Below are 24,407 nucleotides of genomic sequence, written 5' to 3' on the forward strand. Positions count from 1 at the left end.
AAGCTCCATGGTACTGCTGCCACCCCAGGGACCTTGTGGGGAAGGCTCAGAACAAGGAGCTTCTGCAATGGGGATGGACAGACTTTTCCTACTGCCTGGGATGCACGGATTAGGATGTGCAGTACAAGCCACAGTGCAGCCTTTCTTTGCCAGCCTCTTCTTAAGACTCTGTGGAGCTGGGCTTGTGCTTAAGCCTCATGTATGGCTCTGATTGCCAAGGCTGGAAGGCTCAATGCCTTTCACATGTTCTGGATTTAGGCTCTGTCTGGAACAGCACAAGGTAATGCTGAGGATCAGTCTGGTGCACTGGACAGCAAAGCAGCCCAGAGAAAAGAAACAGAGCTTCATTTCAGCATCATAATTGGGAGTTTTATGGACCTTTTCTCCCTTCATCAGCCTTCCAAATCAGCTCTCTTTCCAGTTTATGGCTGTTTCACCCCTCTGCCCTGTGCACTCTGGGATCCTACAACACAGTGCCACGGATTAATTTAATGGACCAATTCACGTCACCGCAGATCCAAACCCAACCACAACACGGGGCAACGAGCTGAGAGCTAAAATACCAGTGGACTTTCCCCAAACACAGGTTTTATTTTTCCCCGCTAAAATCCAGAGGCAGGGGTTTGAATTTCCAAGTGTACCTTCTTGGCAGGTGGCTCCTTTCCAGCCCGGGCTACAGAGGCACGTCCCGGTTTCGTGGTGACAGAGAGCTCCGTTGTGACACTGACAAGTGCTCCTGCAGCCCGGCCCATAGCTGTTCTCCTGGCAGGCTGCAATGACAGAATTCCATAAAACCCCGTCAGGAAGTGTCCAAGGAAGCACAGAGCACAACACAGTGCTAGGGAAAACAGGTTGGAGCTGTGCTCCAGTGACACTTTTCACTTCATAAGGGTGCCTAAGTCCATATAAAACCATGGAATATTAAGGTTGGAAAAGATATTCAAGATCGTCAGTCCAATCTTTGGCCAAATACCATAATGATCCTTAAACCAAATCACAAAGTGCTGTGTCTACTTGCTTTTTGAACACTTCAAGGAATGGTGACTTCACCATTCCTGGAAATATATATTTATATATAAACCCCCATATATTACCATGTCTGACTCTAGAAACAATAATAGAATCATTTAGGTTTGAAAAGACCTTTAAGATCATCAAGTTCTACTGTTAACTCAGCACTGCTAAGTCTACAATAGCAGCCAACACATAAACTGCAAAAGGCATTTAAAAAAAATCTGCAAATTAAGGTCACATAAACTGAAACTGCTCTGCAACACCCTGCAGTTTAGAGATAATGTGTCTTATGAAAGCCTAACCTAATAATGTGGGTTAAAAATATGTATCACAGCCCATTCTGAAGAGGTTTCTATGGAGGGGCTGGATTACTGGGGGTGATGGATCAGCTGTCATCCCCTGCTCTGCAGAACGTCTTTGTGCTAAACTAATGGTCCAGCAGAACTGCCAGCCTGACAGAGCTGGTATTTATTTGCATCCTGGTCAGAGAACTGACAACTTCATTGTTTTCAGTGTTCATTTTTCACAGCTGGGTGCCTCTGCTCAGCCAGACTCTCATTCTTTGGTCATAGAGGGGTGATATTTTCAATGGGTTTGGTTAAGCAGCTGGCTCCCAGGTGAAAACTTAACGCAGTCATCTGGTAAGCAAACGCTCTCCTTTCAGTGCTGCTGCCCGTGAAAAATGGCAGTGATAAAATTCCTGCAGTCTCCACTGCACTGGAGATTTGGATAGCTTTGGATGGTGGAGAACAGACAGTTCTGCTACCCTGTTTTCTTCAGATATCACCCAAAGTAATACAAAGTGGTTGATGGAGCTGGATCGCCTCCTTGCACGGCTTTTGTTCTGCATTGCAGGGGCTCCTGTCAGAGCCTCTCATCCCTGCAGCACCTCTGGCATGCTCTGGAGAGGCAAAAAAAGCCTGAATCCCTGATCCAGGAGAGTGTCCAGCACTCGCTGAATGTGACATCTTCCAGGTTTCACAGCCAAACAGTGAATTTTCACCCAAACTTCTCTGCCTTTCAGGGTGTCAGTGAACACGATGCAGTGCTGTGGGAGAGCAAGTCCCTGGGGACAGAAGGGAGGTGTGAAACCACCTTGATCTTGGGGGTGAACTTGGTTGACAGTCTCTGACCTATTCTCAGCCCTTTTCTCCCCATTTGAGAAAGGCTTCCAGCTTCCCAGCCTGGTTCTCAGACACCATTTCTCCCTAGACTTTTCTACACTGCTCGTTCTTGTCATCACTTGGACCCCATCCATGTTGAAACCACAAGAAAGAGCAGGAGCTCAATCCCATCACAGCTAAAAGTTTGTTCTGCAAATGAAGCTTGGTTGCCAAGTGAAAAGTTCAGCACATCTACAGAGCTCTGGCTCGAGTTTTGGGAGCAGAACTAAATATTTCCACAATACAGACCAGAACTATAGCACAACCAAGCCAAAGGAAAAACCAGCTCATCACCAGATCCCCTGACTGGTTACCAGTGGTTTGTGGGAGGTTTTTGGAGTATGTGTGCAAAGCTCTTGTTACACTTACCAAAAAGACAATAGGGTGTTTCTGTGAAAATTCTGGTAAGAATGCAGAAATTTGTGGAGAAGAAAATTTTAACTATTCTACTGGGTAGACACAAATGTTGTTTAGCTTCCTGGTGGGACAATCCTGATTTTCAAAATATTTTTCTGAAGATTTAGGAAAAAAGTGATATACTGAAGCTATTTCATGGAGTTCCACAACTTGGGCTCTAATGTTCTATAGGGTGTCCAGTAGCTTTCATTTCAAGTGACTTTAATGGATTATTGTCCACAAAATGAAGCTTTAGCTTTAAAAAAAGAGGATATCTGCAAATTCAAGTGCTCACACACCACGAAATGTCAAACCCCTGTTATCAGTGCCTCTGGCTGAGCAAATTTTTCTGTAGTTATTTACTTTTCAAACCAGTGTGGTCTCTTTTTTTACCACAAGGAGCCACTTCAGTCAAGATTCTGCTGAGCTCCAACAGCTCCAGAAAGAGGCATGTTTAGTACTGACAGAATTAAGGCAAAATTCAGATGTTGAGTTGTGTACATGTGCTACAGACCATATGCAGCATAAGATTTTTGGAGGGTTTGGTTGGCTTTTTTTAAGTTTGCAAACTTTGGATGAATTTGCAGTGAATCAGAATGGTTTGGGTTGGAAGGGGCCCTAAAGATCATAAATTTCCAAGCCCCCTGTCATGAACAAGGATACCCTGTCATGATCAGGTTGCTCCTTCCATCCAACCTGGCCTTGAACACTTTCAGGCATGGGGTATTCAGAAAGGAAGGTTACATCTCTGTCACAAAGAAATGCCAAATGTCAGGTCCTCACTTCTGTATCACTGAGGTACCACAGCACTCAGTGAAACAGTTCATTAAAACAACACAACAACAACAAAAACCAAAACAAACAAACCAAAATAAAACAAAAAAGAGAATAGGCAACATACTTTTCCTAAGCCTCTTTCTTGGAAACCTAAAATACCTCAGGTGGACACTCAAAAAAATCCCCAAATAAAATCTCCAAGCACAAACTGAAGCTGAGGCAGAGCTTCCTTGGCAGATTTCAGCCCAGATTAACATAATTCATTTTCAAACAACTGAAACCCAGGGTCTGGTAATGGAAAGCATTAGGCAGCTTCAACAAAAGGCATCACTGTCCGTACTGCCTGTAATTAGATAGCAGAGTATAAAACTCACTGCATGGCTGGCTTAGGATCAATTCAAATCCCATGATGCCAAAATTATTCCTCAATATCCCCCAGCACATTGCCTGCAATCTGATTACTTCCACACGAGTGCTGTCCTTCCAGCTGCTGGAGCTGGTGGGTCCCAGGAACAGGCAAGGTGAATATTAAACACCCTGGGAGGAAGGGGAGTGCTGAGCTCCCTCCCACCCTGAGCTGCCTTGCTCTGAGCAGCTCCGGAGCAGCATGGATGTAAAATCAAAATGAAGATCCCTCACTTGGCCAAGAGGAAAGGAGGAGACACCCTGCACTGTTAGCTGACCTCTCACTCATGGAGGCCTCAGGGGCTTTGGCACCTTCACCAGCAGGAGGAATAAACCAGCCCAGCACAAAGCTCTAATGGCTCTGGCACAAGACAATAAATAGGGTTTCTTCCCTAATGTGAGCAGAGCAGGGCACCGGAGGCCATGGAGAAGGAACTGCATCTCTTAATTGAATTTAATGAAATATACAGCAAAGCTTCCCATCCCTAATGCTAAGGGCTGGGGAAGGGGCAAGGTGACACATTGCCAATGCTGTGGCAGGAAAAACAGGCTGTGACCAAGGAGCAAATATTGCACGTGTTCAGCAGCACCTCTTCTGACCTGTGGCATGGGAAAGTGACTCTGGGCTGCTTCTGTTCTGTGCTCACTCCACTAATCTACACTCAAAGGCTGTGCTACCACCAGCATCTTCAGGTGCTGGGAGGTGAAGAGCCAAGTGTTCCTCTGGGAGGGCATGAGGAGGCAAAAACCTGCAGTGGTGGGATGTAAGGAAAAGTGTCTAAAATGGGGAAGATTCAGCAGAACTGACCCACCTGTAAACAAAAGAGCAGGGGATTTTGCAGGAGAAGCCTTCTCAGAAGAAGGGCTGTGTTGAGTGGTGGGGGAAAATATTATGAAGAGCAAGCACTGCCCTCAAACAGGCCTGATGATAAATCATGTATGGTTGAAGAACAGCATTGCCTCAATACAAGCCACATTTCTCTCTATTTTCTAAATTAAACCACTTTTCTCTTGCAAAAGCCATGACCTATGGACTAAAGAAGTGTTCCCTCACAGAGCTGGCTCCCTGTGAAGCTGCCCTGGAGCCCAGTTCTACACCCCAGTCCTGCAGACAGCACTCATATTTTCAAAAGGAAGCTTAGACCATGACATCATCCGAAAGGAAAACAAGGAAGCTGAGAAGCTAAAACCTGAAAAATCTTTAAAAAGCCCACTTATTTGCTAAACTTTGCAAATAGGCTCAGTGATCTCCATATGTAATGCTATGCAGCTAAAGAAAATTACCTAATTTCCCATGAAATGCAATGAAAAATTTCTCAGAATAGCCAATTTGAAACATGTATACATACAAGCACTTTGTTAGCTTAAAAACTGTGGGATAATCCACACTTTTGAACATATAGGAAGCTGAAATTTATTTTAAAACATATAACTTCCCTAGTAATTATTAAAAAACCTATTTTGTCACCCTCAAATAATAAAATAGTCCCAGGTCTGATTTTTCCACTTTGCACATTTTGTAATCTGACACTTTATAATTGATAATTAGATGAGATACACCAGAAACAGATACACAACATTTAATCTCTTAATGTCACACAAAAATAAAAAGCAGGGAGCTGTCATATGGCAGGAGACAGCTCTGCTATTTAAAACCTGATGCTTATCATGTTTGACGAGTTAAATAAAAAAAAAACAAACATTAGAAGAGCTGGTGAATTTACACAGCCACCAAAAATTGTTCCTTTTTTGGGCATATTTGGGAAGGAAGGTGACCTGTCTGGAAGAGTGCTCTGCAGGGCACTGTCCCATTCCCAGAGGAGGTTTGGGGTGTGGGAGCAGGGTTTACTTACGCTGCTCGCAGCTCTCCCCCAGCCAGCCTGGCAGGCAGTGGCATGAGCCCAGCACATGGTCACAGCCAGCAGCATTCTTGCACTTGCACACCTGGTGGCAGTCAATCCCAAAGAATCCGTCTGGACAAGCTGGAAATGCAAAACATTCCTTTTTAGCACAGTTTTTCTGCACAAACTCTGTCTCGTCTTTCCATGGATGCTTAAGAACCGAAGTCGCACCAAGGGTTAAGCCTGCCCAGTTCTGCTGCAGTGCATCTTGGAAAAATGTGACCCTTTTACACAAGCAACAGATTCCTGCACAGGCAAACAGGGCTGAGAATATTGAAAAGCCATAAAACAAGTGAGAGAACGGAGCTGGGTTCACACAAGCTGTTCCTTGTGCCTCTGTAATGGACAGAGGAAATAATTCAACATAACACCAGACTCCAGGGCCGTCCCTGCTGACCTCCCTCCCTTTGGAAATTCAAAATTTCTGCTCCCATTTACTGTCCTGACACTTTTCTAAAGATTCTTTGACAATGAACTTAAGCCATAGTGGTGCAGTTCAGTGCTGGAATGAAAAACTGGCAAAGTGAATGAGCAGAGAAAACCAAGACAAATTAAATGTAGCAAAACAACCCCATGGAGCTGAAGAAGCTCTGCATCTACATCTGGAACTGAACCTGGACTAAGGAAGAGCAGCCCCATGGATTCAATTTTTGTCTGTACCAGTGCTGACAGCAGTGAACATAAGGATCAGTGCTTGTCAGTGGGCCACATCATACCCCAAATGCTGCATTGCAAGAACAATAAGGCTGCTATGCAGAGTTTAAAAATATATTCTCTATGTAGCCTTAATTTAACCTCTCTGTGTGTGTTTAGATTATATAAGTGCACATATTATGTCACACAGTACAGTATCTTATGTTACACTAAGTAATATCAGATCTATAGATACACAACTGCACATCATTCTTTCCACAGAATCCCTGAATCAACCTCAGGAGTGATGGTGCTCACAAAATAAGCAGTAATTCAGTAAAATAAGCAGTAAATTCAGTAAAACAAGCAGTAAATTCAATAAAATAAGCAGTAGTTCAGTAAAACTTGTCTCTTTGTCCTCCTTGTTCAATATAAACTCTTCTTTAAAATCCAATCCTCACACTTCTACCATGAAATCAGAATGATTTCTGGATTCCCAAGAGAATCTTACAATGATTACCACCATCTACACTGACCAACAACCCTCCACACTAATTCACAGCTCTCTACCAGGTCAGAGTAAGGGTCATCCAAGAATGGTTTAGGTTGAAAGGGACCTTAAAGATCGTCTGCCATCAACGCCCCTGCCATGGGCAGGGACACCTGCCACTGCTGCTCCAGGCCCCATCCAACCTGGCCTTGCACATTCCCAGTGAGCTCTCCCTGTACATCTTCCACCGTTGGACTCTTCTGTCCCTTTTTTCGCGCACTCACATACGGAAGCTGACTGGTGGCACTGCTAGCAGCATCCACCAAAAATGATTCATTTTTCTTTGGTAGTGTGAGACCTTGTGAGGAGCAGGCATTATTTCATCGGTGTTCTGCTTGTATCACTTGCTGCTTTCAAGAAAATTCAAAGGAAGCCTTCCCTACATTGCTCTCACAGACTGAAATAATTTCTTTGTAGATTATTTTGTTTTCAGCCTTATTTGCAATCGTTTCCTACTCTGCAACTGAAACAGTTTTGCTGCTTTTGAAACTCCTTTCAAAGAGTCACAAGATTCACAAGGTTCATTTTCACAAAGCACTGAGCAGAGCTGAAAGATGGAGCAGGCATGTAGCACCTTCAGAAATGTCTAATTTTCTTTCACAGAGTGTCTTGATAGCTTTATTCTTCTGCATCATTATTATGTGACCACAGCACAAGTGCAGAGGCAGCAGCACCACTGAGTGGTACCAGCTGAAGAGCAGCAGATCAAAGGTGACTCAGGGCAGAGCAGAACTGAGGTGCTGATGGACAGACAAAAGTACTTTGAAGAGTGTGAGGTCTTTTGTCAGCGTCCTGTAGCTCAGAGCACAGAAGTTCAGTCAGCTCCTGAATAATTTACAGCAAGGTCTCATGAAACAGCAGCCCTGGAGCTAAAGTGTCTCCTGCTATGAGTGAGCTTGGAAACTGTCCCTTGCTGCTCGGAGATGATGATGATGATGGTGTGGCTTTGGCTGTTATCTGCATTGCTGACAGATTATATAGATAGATTCAGACTCAGCAAGGACTAAGATTACATTAACAATTCTAATAAATATTAATAAGAGATTATGGAAATTTGTGGCAAATAAGCTTGGAAATGGTCATTGAATTGGTGTTTTGCAACAGGGGCTGGTACCTAAACCTATGAAGCCTTAATTCATACTGAGGGCAGGAAATTAATGAAAAGAAACAGTAGCTTCCCACCAAAATGGGAAGAAATTTTCCCAAATAAAAACGAAAAATCAAAGGCAAATTTTGGGATTTCTGCAGTCTCAGCTTGAATCCAGATCCCATGCTGCCACCATGCAAAATTCCAAAAGCAATGACTGCAGGTTCAAACACCCTTGCTGTGCAGGGGTGATATTAATTATTAATATCAATCAAAATCCCATTTTTTAAGGGACTGTCTTCTCCCAGGACTTTGAATTTAGAAGGGTGCAGAAGCCTCAGTTTCAACATTTCTGTGATGACAGAGCAGTCCTTCCCAGGCACGGGCTGAGGCACCAGCAGGATGTTTGAAGTCCAAGGCAGCCAGGGCTCGATGTGAATTTCTGCCTGCAAGGCACAGAGCCTGGCCAACGTGGGTGGATTGCCAAGAGGACGGCAAAAAGCACATCCCTGCCAGAAGGAAACCCTGCCAGTCTCCCAGTCACTCCAAACAGAAGCGCTGCAGCTCCTCCGAGAGAAGGTGCCAAGAAGGTTCTACCAAGGGCAAACCACCCACATGTTCTCCTCCCTCGGCGTCTTTTGGAAGCTGCCAAACTGTTCTGGTTGAAACTCCTAAGTTAGGAAGTAACCCAGGTCAGCTGAGAGCAAACACTCTGCCTTCCTGAGAGAAAACACGCGGAAAATGGTGTTTTACAGAGCCCTAAATTTCACTCTCCCCTCCACAATCTTCTTTCAGGAATTAAAAAAAAAGATAAAAATGTCCAACATTACTGATTTGGAAGCTGAGATTTGTTCTTTTTTTTTCCACCAATAGAATCCCCCAGTATTCTCCATATTCCTCACACCTATTCTGGCAAAGACTGTTCAGCCTCTTTGTTCCCATTTTAATTCCTGCTGGAATGAAGAGATTTACACAACAACACAGATAACTGCCTTGGTTTTTTCCCCAATAAAAATACAATAATTTAAAAACCCAGATTTTAGATTTAGGAAAACAGATCTCAGCTAAATTGTATTAAAAAGGGACATAGTGGAGATACCATGAATTAAGAGGTGGAATTTGAAGCAGAACCTTGGAAAGAATTTTTATTTTGTATCATAGTCCCTGGTAAGAAAGAGAGGGAAACAATAAGGAATATCAACTCCAACCTGTGGGTGCCTTGCCACACTCCTGGTCAGGCTGTGGAGCATCTTCCTTCCCATGAGAGGGCAGCAGCTGCCTACAAGAGCTGTCACTTCCCTCCATCCTCAGTACTGAAACTGGCTGATAGAGCTGCTTTCCATGCAAAATAGTTGTGACTTTGGTTCAAACACCATAATTTGCAGAATCTTCAATCACCTACATTTAACTTTCACAGCGCCTGAATGGCCTTGTGTCGTTTCTCTTGTATTTTTTTTACAAAAAAATCTGCAAAATGATGCAGCACGACAGCAACCTCCTGTGATAATGCCACGGACTGACTCACCATAATGTAGCTAAAGAATCCAGTCCAACCTTTCCAACATGACTTTACCAAATGACTAGGTGATAGAAAAGCAGATAGAATAGAATTGGATTTATTTAAGTTAGAAGTGAATCTGTTCCTTAAGAGTTTCACAGGGATGATGCACACATCCATGTTTTTCTCGAAATCAGTTCAGGGAGGCATTGGAAACAAGCAAGTATAAGGCTGAGCAAGCTTCCCCCTGCTCAGTGCTCAAATAGTGGGACTCTGCTTGAAAAGAGTCTTCATAAAGATGTGATACAGCAGAAGCCTTAAGCATATATCTAATTTTAACCATGTGAAAACACGTGCCCAACATTTGGCACCCAGCACGATGCTCTGCTGAGTTAGGAGGGGAGCTCGCATTTCAATATCGGCTTCCAATAAAGTTCAGTGGTTCATTTAGATCCAATGCTGTCAATTGTAAAACCTGCTCTCTGGATAAAAACCAAGACAAATTCTCCATGAATCCTAAAGGGATCAGGGGAGCAGCAGTACCTTTTTCACAGAATGTTCCTGTCCAGCCTGCCGTGCAGGTGCAGGCTCCGCTGACGTGGTCGCAGGCAGCTCCATTCTGGCACTGACAGCTGGACCCACAGCCCAGGCCAAAGCTCCCCTCGGGGCACCCTGCAGCACAGGAACCACAACCAGAGGATGGGTTAATGCCAGAGCAGATCAGGGATCAATGGGGAATTTTTACATGTATGGGAAATCTGACTATTTCCAAAATAATCAAGGTGTAAAGGTAATGGCTTAAAAGTAAGATTTGAGTGTTCCCCCTGAGGTTCAGGTAAGTTGGGCTACATTCAAGATCTATTTTAGAAAAATTCCAGAGTGCTGAGAGACTAAATTCTGCACAGAAAATGAACACCTTCTATTGCAAAGCCTGAGACTTCACAGGTTCTGCATGATGACACTTTGCCCACTGGTCTGGACTTGCTTATGTGCACATCTCCTCTGGGACTTCATCAGCTGGAGGGGGAGAAGCTCCTCTGTTTTCCTGCAAATCCTCTTTCCCCAGAAAGCTGGAGAAAATATGAAATGTGTTGGTTGCCTTCACAAAGCTCCAAATTGAATGCTGCACACTTTACTTTCATGCTCTGCTTTGAAAGATTCAAGTGAAAACATTACATCTGGGGGACAGATTAACAATTACATTTCCACAGCAGTTAACGTGAGGAGTTTTAAAAGATTTGCATGGTACTAACTATCAGCAGAAAGAAAACATTTAGAATGAAAATAATTTCTTCCAGGATTATAGGAAAATCAATTAAGACCAGGGCCAGTTGCCTAATTCACATTGGATATTTTGGACAGGCTGAAACACAGAGATAGACTTGGCTAAATACAATATTACAGGGCCTCTACTCATGTTTGAAGGTCTTGTGAACATTCTTCTAAATGAGTTATGGAGATTATTGCCAGATCTCTTCCAGAAGTCTATGATTTTAGCATTTACAGCTACAAAGTGATTTTCAGGCAATCTGGAAGGAATCAGAGAGAACAGAAAACAAGAATCCTCAAAGACAGCTCCATGTCTGGAATAGGGGGGTGGGTTTGGTGTTGTTTGTTTGGTGCCATGGGTGGGCAGTGATTTGGGCTGGCAGGAATTCAGCTGCTCCTGCAGCTCAGTGACTCTGCCAACTGTGTGTCTTACAGAGGAGCTGGGAGAAGAGCAAGGTACCTTAAGTATTTCTTGGCTTTCAAAGAGTCAAAAAACGGGAGGTTGTTTAAATCTATGTTAGAATCTATTTTTTTGCACTTACAGGTGAAATCCCTTCCTCTTCCCAAAGATGCACATCACTGTTAACAAATAAATACATAAAGGTGCACTTGTGCCTTAAAAGCCTGATCCTTCTCCGTTTCCTTTTCAGCTGAAATTTCAGTCAGAGAATCTGTGCAAGGGAAAAGGTGCTGCAGTGCAGCAAGAGCTGCGGAGCTCTCAGCAGAGCTCCTTCAGGTGTTTAGCCCAGAGCTGAGGCTTTTCAAGGTGATGGCAAAGGGTCAGAGCACTTCACAAATGATTTCACAGTCCACAGCACAGAGAATCTGCCCCTGCTCCAGCAGGCACAGGCTGCTGTGATGCGTGTCAGGATCCAGGCACCTCAACAGAGAACTGAGCTCCTGCCAGGGGAAGGAGCCCAGCCTGCAGGGAGAAGAAAGGGAAGCCTGGGGAGCAGAGGAAATATCCAGGGATAGTGAAGATTTCACCTCCAAAGCAGCATAAAATTATGGGAAGAACAATCTTGTACACACACACACACACACACACACATATATATGTGCAATTTTAAACCTATACATATACACACACACAAAAAGGGGTAAAAAACAGACTAAATAGAACAGAAAGCCCACAGAAAGAACTTTAAGGGCTGCCTGATGTTTTGTCAGTGGCGATGGCTTCACTGATTCCCTTACTGGCGAGGATTACAAGCAGCTATTTGGCCACTGTCTCTCTGCATAGATGCTATTTTGAGAGAGATCAAGACTGAAAGAGAAACAGAGCTGGCAGCTCCTTCTCTGGGAGCTGGTCCTCCCCACACACTGTCCTTCCATTCCCTCCATGCCAACAGCAACAAGGGCTGCACGATCAACTTTCCAGGCTTTCTTGTCTTAGGTCACGGTTCCAGATTAATTGTTTTGACATTTCTGTGTGACACCAGCAGTTAATCCTGCCCACGCTACTGAGACTCTGGTAGCTACATCTGTGCTACTGTAAGATTGTTAAACTAGTAGATAAAATGTTTGTTTTATTTAACAACATCGATATAATCAATAATAATAGTAATAGCAGCTTAACTATGCAACTTACTGCCACAAGATGAAGTAGATTCCAAATGCTTGCATGAAATGAAAAAGAAAATAGGCACATTAATTGGAAAAAAAAAATCAAGCAGTATTAAATATAGAGATATTGCTTCTGTCTCATGAAGCTCCTGAATGAGAAATTGATGGTACCTGGGGAAACATATAAGAAATTGACTATGAGCCTGTTTTCATATGCTTGAAGCATCTGCTACTGACCTCAGTTAGAGGTGAGTGTTAAGGTGAGGGTCATGGGCCTCTGATAAGACCATTGCACATTTTTGTTGTTAATAAATACAGGACTCCAAAAATTCCAGGTTTTCCTTCTGTTATGTACATGTGAAATATTTCTATATACCTGACCTGAAACAGAGATTTATGAAGGGTAAATGCTGCCCTAAAACTGAATAAGTAAAACCAATACGGAAACTCTTATGCCACAACCCAAATACACACCAATCCTATCCCTCTCAAGAAATCCTAACACTAAAAATAGCTGCTGGGTCCAAAACAAGGCTGAAAATACCTTTTCTGGAAATCCAATTAGGCAAAGCATCTAACCCCGGTGAAACGCGAGAGCGCAGCGCGGGGCACAGCGGGGGCGGAACAGCCTGGGAGCGTTCCTGCGGGGAACGAGCAGGAAAACACAACTTCCAGGGATGTGGGAGTTGGGGTTTGGGAGGCAGGCACTTACTGAGCTGGCAGTGCTGCCCAGTGAATCCTGGCTGGCAGGAGCAGGTGCCCGTGGCAGGGGTCGCAGCCGCCGTCGCCGCCGTCGCAGGCGCAGGAGTTGGCGCAGTCCCGGCCCCAGCGGCCACTGCTGCAGGCTGCCAAGGGAAACGGGGTCACATCCAGCACCACCCCAAAACCCTGCTGCACTTCCACGTGAGAGAACACAGTATACACAAAATGCTATGGGACTGAACTGCCAGCTACAGCACAGGTGAAAATTGTGGAAATAAAGACTGTTTTTGCTGGTCTGTTTCAGCTGGCCACAGGTGGGTATTGTATCCATCCATGTAAAACTGATTATTTGTAGTCATAAAATTAATCATTCATAAGCTGGGCCAAGGTCAGTTTAGGTTAGATGTTAGGAAAAAGTTTTTTGCTGAAAGAGCGCATCCTAGTTTAGGGCAAATTTGGGAGAGAACCTTCGGAGGGGTTGCTCTAGAAAGCAGATTCAAGAGGCACATTCAAGTGGCTGGAGAGTGATAAAGATATCACTCTTCTCTTTATCCAGAGTGATAAAGTTCTGCAATCATCTGCCCAGGGAGGTGGTGGAATTACCATCCCTGGGTGTGTTTAAAAACAAGACTGGATGTGGCACTCGGTGCCATGGTTTAGTTGAGGTGGTGTTAAGGCATGGGATCGACTTGATGATCCTAAAGGTCTCTTCCAACCTGGTGATTCTGTGAAACTACACCCATCAATCACAAATCTATAATTTCATGGAAATAAAATATCAGCTATTGACTCACTCAACAAAAATCTTCATAACCAGAATTAGTTAATGGGTTTAACCAGACAGATTTGGGAGCATCCTCCATGCTTTCCCCAAAATACTGGGAAATGCAGCATGGACACAAAGGAATCTCACAATGTTTGTTAAAGCAACTTACTGCTTTCATCCTAAAATCACATAGAACTGACACAATTACACCAGTGTACCACAACATGTCCTTTCTTTCGAGTAAAGGATGAAGATGAAATGCCAATTAGGGCAACAGAAACCTGATTCTGGAGTTGGGAATCTGTTTAATGCCTGGTCTGCAATAGCTGGAAGAACTGCTGTACCAAGATACCATTGCAAAACAAATTTTCTCAGATCTTATCCTGAATAGAAATAAAAGCTTTCCTTTATCATGGTCTCTCAATTCTCTAGACAGCCCAGGGAGTTGTGAAAAGCCATCTCAGTGGTTCTACACACTACCAACTGGCTTGATTTTTAAAATATGCATATGGGTGGAAACTTCAGATTTTCCCAGCATTTTCTTCAGTACAGAGCCTGAGAAGTCAGGTGCAAAACTTGCTGCTATCAACACTGCCAATTAAATGACTTTATGTGTTTCAGAGCAAGTTTAGAGAGAGGTTTGTCTCTGTTGGCTTTTTGCAAGAGGCATCACAATGAATCAAGCAGAAGAGATGTGTCACAGGAAAAGAGAGGATGGCTTCACATTTATATGGTGCCATCCAAAAAGGGCAAATCTACTCTCTCACACACCCACCAATATGGAGAGCGATGCTAAAGTCAACAGAAGGATGCTCTGCTCTTCCAGAGAACAGAAATTTTCACAGCATTTATATTCCCAAGTTAAAAAGTGACCTTTAGACACACGACTGTACATGCCACTCACTTGTTGAATAAATCTCCCCTAAACAAAATGAGAAATGGAGAATTAATCTCAAAACTAATCTGCACTGAAAATGAAAAACAAAACTGTCTGTCAGTCAAAATGCTGACAGGACAGATGGTATTGGGCAAAGGGATCCATAGTGTTGAAATAAGAGCTTATATCAATACTTTGCGCTTCATCAGCCATCTATTTCAATGCTCTGAACCTGGATAATGAAGGATTATAACCACCCAGACTGTGCTAACCCACAAACACACCGTTTCAGAGGCAGTAAGATTAGCAAAACTATATTAAAAAAACTGTAATAAACTAAGAGCAAACAGAGCAAGTCCCCAGGAGGTGCCGTGTGCCCTGACTTACGGTGTTTGCAGTCGTGGCCAGTCCAGCCCGGGGGACAGGAGCACTCCCCAGTGACGTGGTGACACTGAGCGCTGCTGCCACAGCTGCACAGCCACAGGCAGCCCTGTCCATAGTGTCCATCGGGGCAGGCTGCAAACAGAGACAGGCTGTGACTTCACCCAGATCACAGTCCAGCCACTGATCCATCTCCCCAAACAGACAGCCACAGCTCAGCCCCCAAAACAGGTTTCAGCTGAATCCAGGAATCAAAACAGTAACACAGAAATACCTGGATCCCCACCCTGGGGGTCTGGGGCTGAGTCCTGGAACGTGGGAATAGCCTGAGTAACTTTTGGGTATTTCTGTACATCAGGCTGTTTCCTCAGAGGAGGAAAACCTTCCTCAAAAGCCATTTTATGACTAACAAGAATTAAAAATGTGCCACCACCAAGGTCTTGCACAAAGCAGAGCTGTTCTGAAAGCCTCTGTGCAGCTCAACAGCCACACTCAGGCAGCCTTTTAACACTCAGAGGCTGAAGAGCAGCACAGAACCGTTTCCTGAACTGCTCCCATGATCTCTGGCTGCAGGGATAGCACTGGTACTGCTCTCCCATCTTCAGTATTATTTAATCCTAAATTATCTACACCAAGGAGTGCTCCTGCAAACATAACTCAAGAATGTTGCCACGTGGGCCAGCTGGTCACACCTCTTGCCAAACAGGCAGGATTACACCACCAGTGGTGTGGCTGTTAAACACTGTATTTCCAAGTACAGCTTGCCATAAATTAGGTCTAATGATAACACCCATTTGGGACGCAGCTTAGCTGATCACGTGCACTTATCTGCAATCTGCCTCCCACAAATAATGTCAAATCCAACCTGGGGAATTCCTGGAGATGAAGGGCACTTAATCTCAGATCAGTGTTCTTTATCTCACAAAAGAGTAGGAAGGCAGAAATCAGACCATAACCTGAATTTTCAATCTGACTTTCTTTTCCTGCGGAAGGCTGAGGCAAGGACTTACTGTCAGAGCAGGATGGCCCAGTGTAGCCAGGGGGACAGTCACAGGCTCCAGTTTCCCTGTTGCACTGTCCCCCATTGGCACAGGGCTCGCAGGAGTTCTGGCAGTCTGGTCCCCACTGGCCATCTGGGCAATCTGGAGAAAAAGCACATGAGGTGTAACCAGTGGCCATTTTCTGTGTCAGGACAGTTGTAGATTTCTGCTGTAACCCTGAAGAATTTAAAAATAATAGTAAAACTGAGCTGGATTGTTATATTATATTGTTATACATACCCGTCAGCCCAGTCATTAAACTGCAGCACACAAGAACATAGCTAAAGAGAGACCAAAGGCTCTCTCCCAATTTCCACCACAGTTTGTCTCTTTCTTGGTTTGGGAAACAGCCAATTCTACTTCTTATCACATCTTACAAAGCTAGGCACTCCCTACCTTGGTCCAGCACCTCACACACCTTGCTCACATGTAGCACCAGTCTTCCCAGCTGGGCAAACACACTGCCCTGTCCTCGGATCACACGGGGCTCCTCCACAGCTGCACCTCTGCCTGCAGCCCATCCCAAAGCTGCCAGGCTGACAAGCTGGACAAAAAACCCCAAAGTCATGGTTAGGAGCATTTTGAAGATATTAGGAGGCACCACAGCCACCAATTTGAAACTGAGCTGTGCTGGTAGAAGTGATCAGTGTTAGCAGTGGAGTCTGAGCAATGGTGGTCTGAAATGAACTGCAGCAGAGCCCTGCAAAATCTGTGCCTGAAGCTTTAAAGCAGCTATTGTTACCTGGACAAATGTTAGTTTGGGTAACTGGCCTCAGCCTTGTGCCTTGACCTTTGCAGGGAGAGAGAGAGAAAGAGAGACAGCATTTGCCAGGCTCCAAATATCAGTCTGGTTTCAGTCGGGAACTGCCAGCTCCTATCAACAACAAATGTACCTGTTTATCTGCAGCTTCTATATCTGAACCTAAGGTTCCTGAATCAGCTTTCCCATCCCCAGAGTATCTCCCAGGGAAACATGCAGTGAGTACCTACACAAATGGCATTTTTCTCCATGAAACCCAGCTGGACACAGATGTTTGCAGGCTCCTGTCTCAGGATCACACAGAACATCAGGAGGACAGCTGCACCTCAGTTTGCAACCAGCCCCATAAAACCCCGGGGTGCACTCTGGAAATAGAAGCACATACAGAACATGCATAAGAAAAAGGATAAGTTAAGAGACGTGAACAAAAATCAGAAAATAATTTGGCAGAAACTTGGAGAGAATATATTATAATGTACATTTTAGAGGTGTTGCTAACAAAGTGTAAATACTTAATAAATGCTTACATTTCAAAGAGGTTACTGCTTAAATGTAACCCAGAAACAAAGTGGCAGAATGCTTAAAGATTTATTCAATTAGAATACTTGAGGATGTATTCAATTAAATACATGATGGAATTCTCTTCTTTGATGTCTAAGTTCTGCTGCTCTCTGCCTTGGTGCACAGCCAGTGCTGGGCAAGGCATGCTCCCTGTCAGAACTCAGCCCATCAAAAAGAATGATAAAAATATTAAATATTGTCATTATTTCTCTCCACCAAACCCACCAGAATTACTGCCATAAATCCAACACAGTCCTGCCTGGCCAGAGAAAAATCTGAAGGGAGAATCTTTATTGTGTTAATCCACTGCTGTCTGGAAAGGGCTACTGAGACATGCAAACATGAATGCAGGATACAATTCTCTTTGAACTACCCCCAAAAACTACAAAGAGTAAGTTGAATTCAAAGAGCTGCAAATCTGAAGGAAAAGCAGCATTACTGAACCTGTTTACAAATCACCCTACTGCCATAAAACACAGATTTTGCCACTTATTTACTGACCGTGTCAAAAAAGCACAGAAATGAAAACTCACACCATCTTCGTTACTTAAGGTTGTATTAGGATTTAGGTTCTGGATTTCTGTTGTCATTTGACCAGGCTAAAACTCCTCCAATTCCTGAGCTCTATTCCCCTCAGTGCCCCTGCAACCCTAGCAGGGTTAAAACCCCACAAAACCATTCGTAGGATACACATATATGAATAGCAGCAGCCAAACAAAGCCGATGGGTGGAAGAAGGAGAAGTTACTGAGACAAAGGCACAAGCAGATGTGGGGACCTGGCTGTGGGTGGTACCTTTGTGACACTTTTTGCCGTGGTATCCAGGCTGGCAGGTGCAGGAGCCATCCCTGGGGCTGCACTCCAGCGTGTGCTCCTTCACACACTGACACTCCTCCGAGCAGCCCGCGCCAAAGGCCCACCTGGGACAGGCTGCACCACAAGAAAAGGAAGCATCAGCTCTGTAATTATGCAGGAGCTGGCTGAAATTGCACACTGCTGCAGAACACAACTGCTGCAGAAGCAAAACCTTGGTTTTTCTTTCAGCCAGTACAAGCCCTTTCCACGGCAGCACCTGTTCATGTGTGGGTGGGTAAGAGAAGAGTTTACATGATCCCTGTGCTGGGTCATTCATTTCATGTCAAGCAATACGTGGTGAATGCAAGAACCAGAAACATTTCAAAGCAAACTCAGCTGATTTTCTGAATGAAAAAAAACTTGGGTGCACTCCAAGACAAAAGTTTTCATAATAAAACCCAAAACAAAACTAAACAAAAGATTTTTGATATTGCACAGATTTTAAAAACAAAATCTGTAAGTACAAAGAAACTTGATCATCTATGTTGCAAAGCTTTTGTTTTAATTCTTTTTATTCCATCTAATGTCTGATCCTCATCCTGTCCCAGCCAGCCCTGCTCCCCAGCTCCCACTCCAACTCATCAGCAGTCACCAACCAGCTCCAACCAGATTCCAACCACAGCAATAACCCTAATGTTAACCTGTCCTCCTCACCTTTGAGCATCAGTAAAACTCAGTCCTTATGGCAAAGATTAATCACTAGATAAAAAGATAAATGAAGCCTCTGGAGCTTCTTGGCACATCTCAAAAGTCCTGTCCTCCTGCTACACCCAGACTATTGCAGAACCCAAAGTCTTGATCATTTTATCACAGAAGGGTTTGGGTTGGAAGGTCCCATAAAGCCCATCTTGTTCCACCCCTCTGCCATGGGCAGGGACACCTTCCGCTGTCCCAGGCTGCTCCAAGCCTTGTCCAGCCTGGCCTTGGACACTTCCAGGGATCCAGGGGCAGCCACAGCTGCTCTGGGCACCCTGTGCCAGGGCCTCCCCACCCTCACAGCAAAGAACGTTTGCTGTTAAAGAACATTTTTCTAACATCTAAGCTAAACCTCCACTGTTTTAGTAAATCCATTCCTAGCACTGCCTGACTCTGCAGGAAGTCACTCTCCTTCCTTTCTGCCTGCCCCCTTTAGGTTATGGGGAATCTTTTACAGACTGTCCCACTGTGCACACATTGAGCAAATCCCAAAAACGCTGGGGACTTACTGAGGTGGCAGAAGCGGCCGTAGAGCCCGGGGTCACACAGGCAGGCTCCATACAGTCTGTGGCAGTGGCCCTTGTTGGCACAGTTGCATGGCTTGTTACAGTTCTTCCCAAAGAAACCTTTTGGGCAACCTTTGGAGTGGACAAACACAGGAAGGAATCAGTGGCTACAGGTCAAAGCCCCAGACCCAAGCTGGGGCTCTGCACAGCCTCGCCACCACTGGCTTTTCTCACCCTCTGTTCTGCTCACTATTTTAAATAAAGGATCAAGTGGGGCAAAGTGGGGAGCTGAGGCAGAGTTGGAGCCATACCATCCTCGCAGAGCTGGCCCAGCACACCGGGAGGGCAGTGGCACTGCCCTGTGCCAGGGTCACACCAGCCTCCGTTCTGGCACCTGCAGACACCGGCGCATCCTCTGCCGAACGTCCCGGGGGGACAGGCTGTGGAGAGAGCAGGGAGTGTGAGCACAGCAAGAAACCCTTCCCCTCTGCTGTAAAGGAAGCAAAACAAGGCTTTGGGCACTGAGAAGGGCAGAAAGGTTGATGGAGGGTCCGGGACACAAGTCATGTGAGGAGCAGCTGAGGGAGCTGGGGGTGTTCAGCCTGGAAAAGTCATGGAGACCTCATTGCTCCCTACAACTCCCTGAGAGGAGGGTGCAGCCAGGTGGGGCTGGATCTCCTCTCCCAGGCAGCCAACAATAGGGCAAGAACACACAGCCTTAAGCTGCACCAGGGGAGATTCAGGCCTGATATCGAGAGGAATTTCCTCACAGAGAGCGTGACTGGGCATTGGAATGGGTTGCCCTGGTAAGTAGTGGAGTCACGATCCTGGAGGGGTTTAAGAAGAAACTGGATGTGGCACTCAGTGCCATGGGCTGGTTGAGAAGGTGGTGTCGGGTCATAGGTTGGACTCAGTCTCAAAGGTCTTTTCCAGCCTAATTGTTTCTGTGATTCTGTGAAAACTATGAGCAAGGACAGAGTCCTTATAATTGAGCAGGCTCTAAATAAAGTAATATTCTTCTGTAAAGGACATCTCAAAGGACACTGAATTAACCAAGTTTTGGGAAGTACTGTCACGTATCCAACCCTTCCCAGCACATGCTGCCCTCGCCACAAAGCACGGACTTAAAAACCATTGCCTGTCAAGTGCAAAGCTTAAACATCAGAGCACAGCTTTGAATACTTGGAGATAAATATTTTAAACATTCTTTTTTCTCTCCCAAACACTATTATAAAAATAATATCTTGTTTTTCAAATGTAGTTTCTGAAACTCCCCAGGTAATCATGGCAGCAATGGATCCACGACAGCAAAAAACTGTGAGATGCAGCCTTGCTCTGCTCTTTGCAGCCTGAGCTGCCTGAGTGGATACAGTTGCTGGAGTCATCTGACTTCACTGACGTTTTATCAATGTACATTAAGAAAGTTGACATTTCACATCAATTTCCATTCGGCTTCTTTAGTGCATTATTAGAGAAATTTAGTTCCACTTTTCTCCACTGTTTTAGCTCACCCTAAACCTGCTCACCCTAAAACCATGAATTGTGCTGTATATTAAAAAATGCAAGAGAAAAGAGTGAAAGCAATCACACATGAGTAATTAATACAGATTAGATATGGTATTTATCACTGTCCCTGCTGACTTCATCAGACAACAGGTTTAGCTCAATAACACAGTCCTATTAAAGTTCTTTAAATTCCAGAGGTGAATTCCATTAGACTACATGCATGGATGTCTAGTGCAAATATACATCATAAATTTTATTATTTATGAAATGAACTAAAGAATTTGGATACTGCCTTGAAATTTTTATAATCTCTCCTGAAGTACCAGCACACCAGGGACAGAAGTAAGAGCATCCTCACTTGATAGCTTGAACTGTCGTAGACAGACTGGAAATTATCCTTTTAATCCTCCCCATTCCTACTCTCTTAGCTGCCCCCAGAGTTTACAAACCAAACCCACCATCAGTCTCCCAAAATAACCACAGGCAGACTGCTGGTTTCAATCACATCCTTGATTTTTCTACATTTCTGTCCATGGGATGAGGTCTCCTAAACAATCTTGATGGCAATTAACCTGAAGAGTGCTGTCTACTGATGTCAAGTAATAAATTTTCATCGACTTTTTGTCTCACCAGTGACAGCAAAGACTTTTTGAGAATGATGGGCCATCATGTCACACACCACGAAATGGAGGGACCCATCTCAAAGAGGAAATCTGCTGTATGATGTCTCAGACAAGCAGCAGACAAGTTTTGCCAAACTGCAGATGAAGAACAGCACATCAAGAAATCACCACTCTCTTTCCTATGGGTTTTGACACATACTTCTGAATCAGAAAGATCTTCTGCCAGGAAACAGGAGCAAGAAGAGTGAAAACCTGTTATAAAGGGCACTGACTTGGCAACAGAATTCTGAAAAATACCATCTCCAATGTGAAAAATTAACTGCTCCAAGTAAGTGATGCTAATAATAACAAGAATGATGAGGAAAAAGAAACGGAAAACATAAGAAAAAAAATTAAAAGGGAATATCTTGGGGTGCTACAATGGAAAAACTCAATTTTAGCATATGTGTCCACCCAGGCTGTCACACCAACTTCTGAGGCAGACTTCTGGAGTCACCAAGGCAGGTTGTGGAACAAAGCATGGCCAGCAAACTTCATCAGCTTTTAGCAGCAGAGCAAATAGGAATGAACAACAACCAAACACTCAGGACAGGGATGATTCTGTCCTGACCTTCACTGAAGTGCAGGGACCCCCGTGCACTGCAGCATCACTTACAGCTCCTATTTACCGTGCCTCAGCACAACAAATTTGGTTATGAGACAGATGTGCTCCTTCAGGGGCCTCGCAGATGAGAAGTACAAGAGGTTCCTCCCACTCCCCACCTGCAGAGGCCCTGCAGGAGGATCAGTGCCCCTGCCAGCCCTGTACTCACTCTCGTTGCAGATGACACCAGCCCGGCCGGGCGGGCAGACGCAGCCGCTGCGCTCGCTGTTGCAGCGGCCCCCGTGCAGACAATCCTCACACCTCAGGCTGCAGTCCTGGCCAAACGTGTCACCCAGGCACACTGGCAGCAAAAAAACACACAGGCCTGAGTGAGCAGCAGGGCAAAAACCCTTCCACAAGCTCTCACCTACGGCTGGGTTGTGAACACCGCCGGTTCGGCACAATGGCACGGCAAAATGGGCATTCCTGAATTTCCCTCTTCCTGTTTCTGACTCTAAGTGCAAGGAAAGCTGGGTGTTCAGCTGGAATTTGCTCCCCTAAATGCTGTAATTCTCCAGCCAAGAGCACTTTGAGCTACTTTTTAAAAGCAAGAGTTTTGCCTTCAGAAAAAGTGAATTTGCACCTAATGCTTGATAACATTGTATATGACTGGAAGAATTTATTGGGACTTTCCTTGTCTCCTTGCTAGGCTATCCCTGTTGTTCTATTGCAGTAAGTGGATGTAGTGCTACTTAAACATAGCTCAGTGGTATTTTCAACCATACAGTGTGAGTGTTCTAGGAAAACAAAGCAAAATACATATTTATCATGTCTCTTCACTTCATGGATATGAAAAGTTTTATATAGGAAGCCCGATATGAAAATGCTTTTTTTTTTCTCCTTCCCCATCCTCCTTTTATCCTTTGCCACCCTCACATTCTCTTTGTTGGGAATATTGGGACAGGCATGCAAAATAAAGTGACTGTCTGGTAAAATACTTCAGTGGCATTGAAGATCTCATCCACACAGTTTAGAGCCTTCAAGGCTTAATGGCTGTGGCTGGAGGCTTTTTGGAAGGGGATTTTTAACAGCACCTGAAAGTGAGCTGGCAGCTTATTCAGCCTTATTTCAGTAAGTTACAGGCTGGTTGCATTTCACGAACAGTTTCCTGTGTGAGGCCACTAGGTCTGAGCACCCAACTGTTCCCTTTTCTGTAGCTGAACAAATGACCAAGCTTTCAGGGACATTTAGAATCCCAGTGCTGCCACTTAGAAAAGGGTACAAATTCATACTTCAGGAGAAGAATACAGACCACCATTAAAAACATCATGCTTCCACCTTAAAAAGTCATTCAAGCTATAGAAAATATTTAATTACTTGCACCAGCTTACTGTTAAAGCAGGTTTTTTTATAATACAGATAGCAGCACAAAACCAGGTCTGAAAACACAAGGAATAAATTGCTATTTAGGAGGTAAAATATCTTGCTAAACCATTTAAAGTTCCTTTTTTCCATCACCTTTTCATACAAACCACTACAGGCTGCAAAGCCTGAGCCTTAGAAAAAGTGCAGCTGCTCAACTGTGACTGATAATACCCAAATTTCTGTAACTAAATATAAATAAAACATGCAAAAAGTGGTCAATAAATATTTGATTGTGGTTTCCAGGCCTGATAATTTTGCCTGTGGTTATCTCATTTATCAGTTTCCCAGTTGGTTATCGGTGTCGTTGAGTCCGGCTGGATGCTGTGTGATTTGGGAGGGTCTTAACAGTTTTGTTCACAAAAATAAGGTAATTTTTTATTAAAGTCAAGACCAGCTCCTGATTTTTGCCTGTAGGGCACACTCCTCAGATGGGTAATTATAGAGTTTATATAAAAATCACAGGGCACACATAGGAAAAACAAGAAATCCTCCCTGGTGATCCACCAGCACTCAGCGCAAAGCAAACACAGGGTTTCACCTCATAACACTCTTAAAATTGTGAAGTTTCCACCTTTGGGTGGAAAGACTGAATCATGCAAAGCCCAGGTGGGTGCAAAGCTGTCCTGCACCCACTCCTGTGCTGTTTGCCACCACGTGAGCTGAGCAACACGTGGATGTGTTGGTGCTTTTCCAAGAGAGTCGAGGGAAACCTGAATCTTCAGAGGGTTGTTTTTAACACAGATAAAATGCAAATATCTTAAACAAAAAGCCTCCAGTTGTTATAAAAGGGTTTGTAAACAGGGACCCATGCTCCCAGCTCTAGGAAGAAGGGAATGTTTCCCCAGGGATTCAGTGCCCTGCAGTAAGC

The 24,407-nt window shown here is 44.4% G+C and overlaps 1 protein-coding gene across 1 annotated transcript in view; it reads right to left on the reverse strand.

Moving 5' to 3' along the window:
- LOC118690009 (multiple epidermal growth factor-like domains protein 6) overlaps positions 1-24,407 on the reverse strand; it is a 191,533-nt gene that overhangs the window by 24,470 nt on the left and 142,656 nt on the right. The window contains 13 exon segments of the mRNA XM_054515880.1: positions 642-770; positions 5,609-5,737; positions 9,968-10,096; positions 12,972-13,029; positions 13,031-13,104; positions 14,992-15,120; positions 15,996-16,127; positions 16,444-16,569; positions 17,016-17,150; positions 18,141-18,275; positions 19,406-19,534; positions 19,714-19,842; positions 22,344-22,475. Coding sequence (XP_054371855.1) covers positions 642-770; positions 5,609-5,737; positions 9,968-10,096; positions 12,972-13,029; positions 13,031-13,104; positions 14,992-15,120; positions 15,996-16,127; positions 16,444-16,569; positions 17,016-17,150; positions 18,141-18,275; positions 19,406-19,534; positions 19,714-19,842; positions 22,344-22,475 — 1,566 coding nt within the window.

The sequence above is a fragment of the Molothrus ater genome, chromosome 10, assembly GCF_012460135.2.
Source record: "Molothrus ater isolate BHLD 08-10-18 breed brown headed cowbird chromosome 10, BPBGC_Mater_1.1, whole genome shotgun sequence".
NCBI classification, from domain to species: domain Eukaryota; kingdom Metazoa; phylum Chordata; class Aves; order Passeriformes; family Icteridae; genus Molothrus; species Molothrus ater.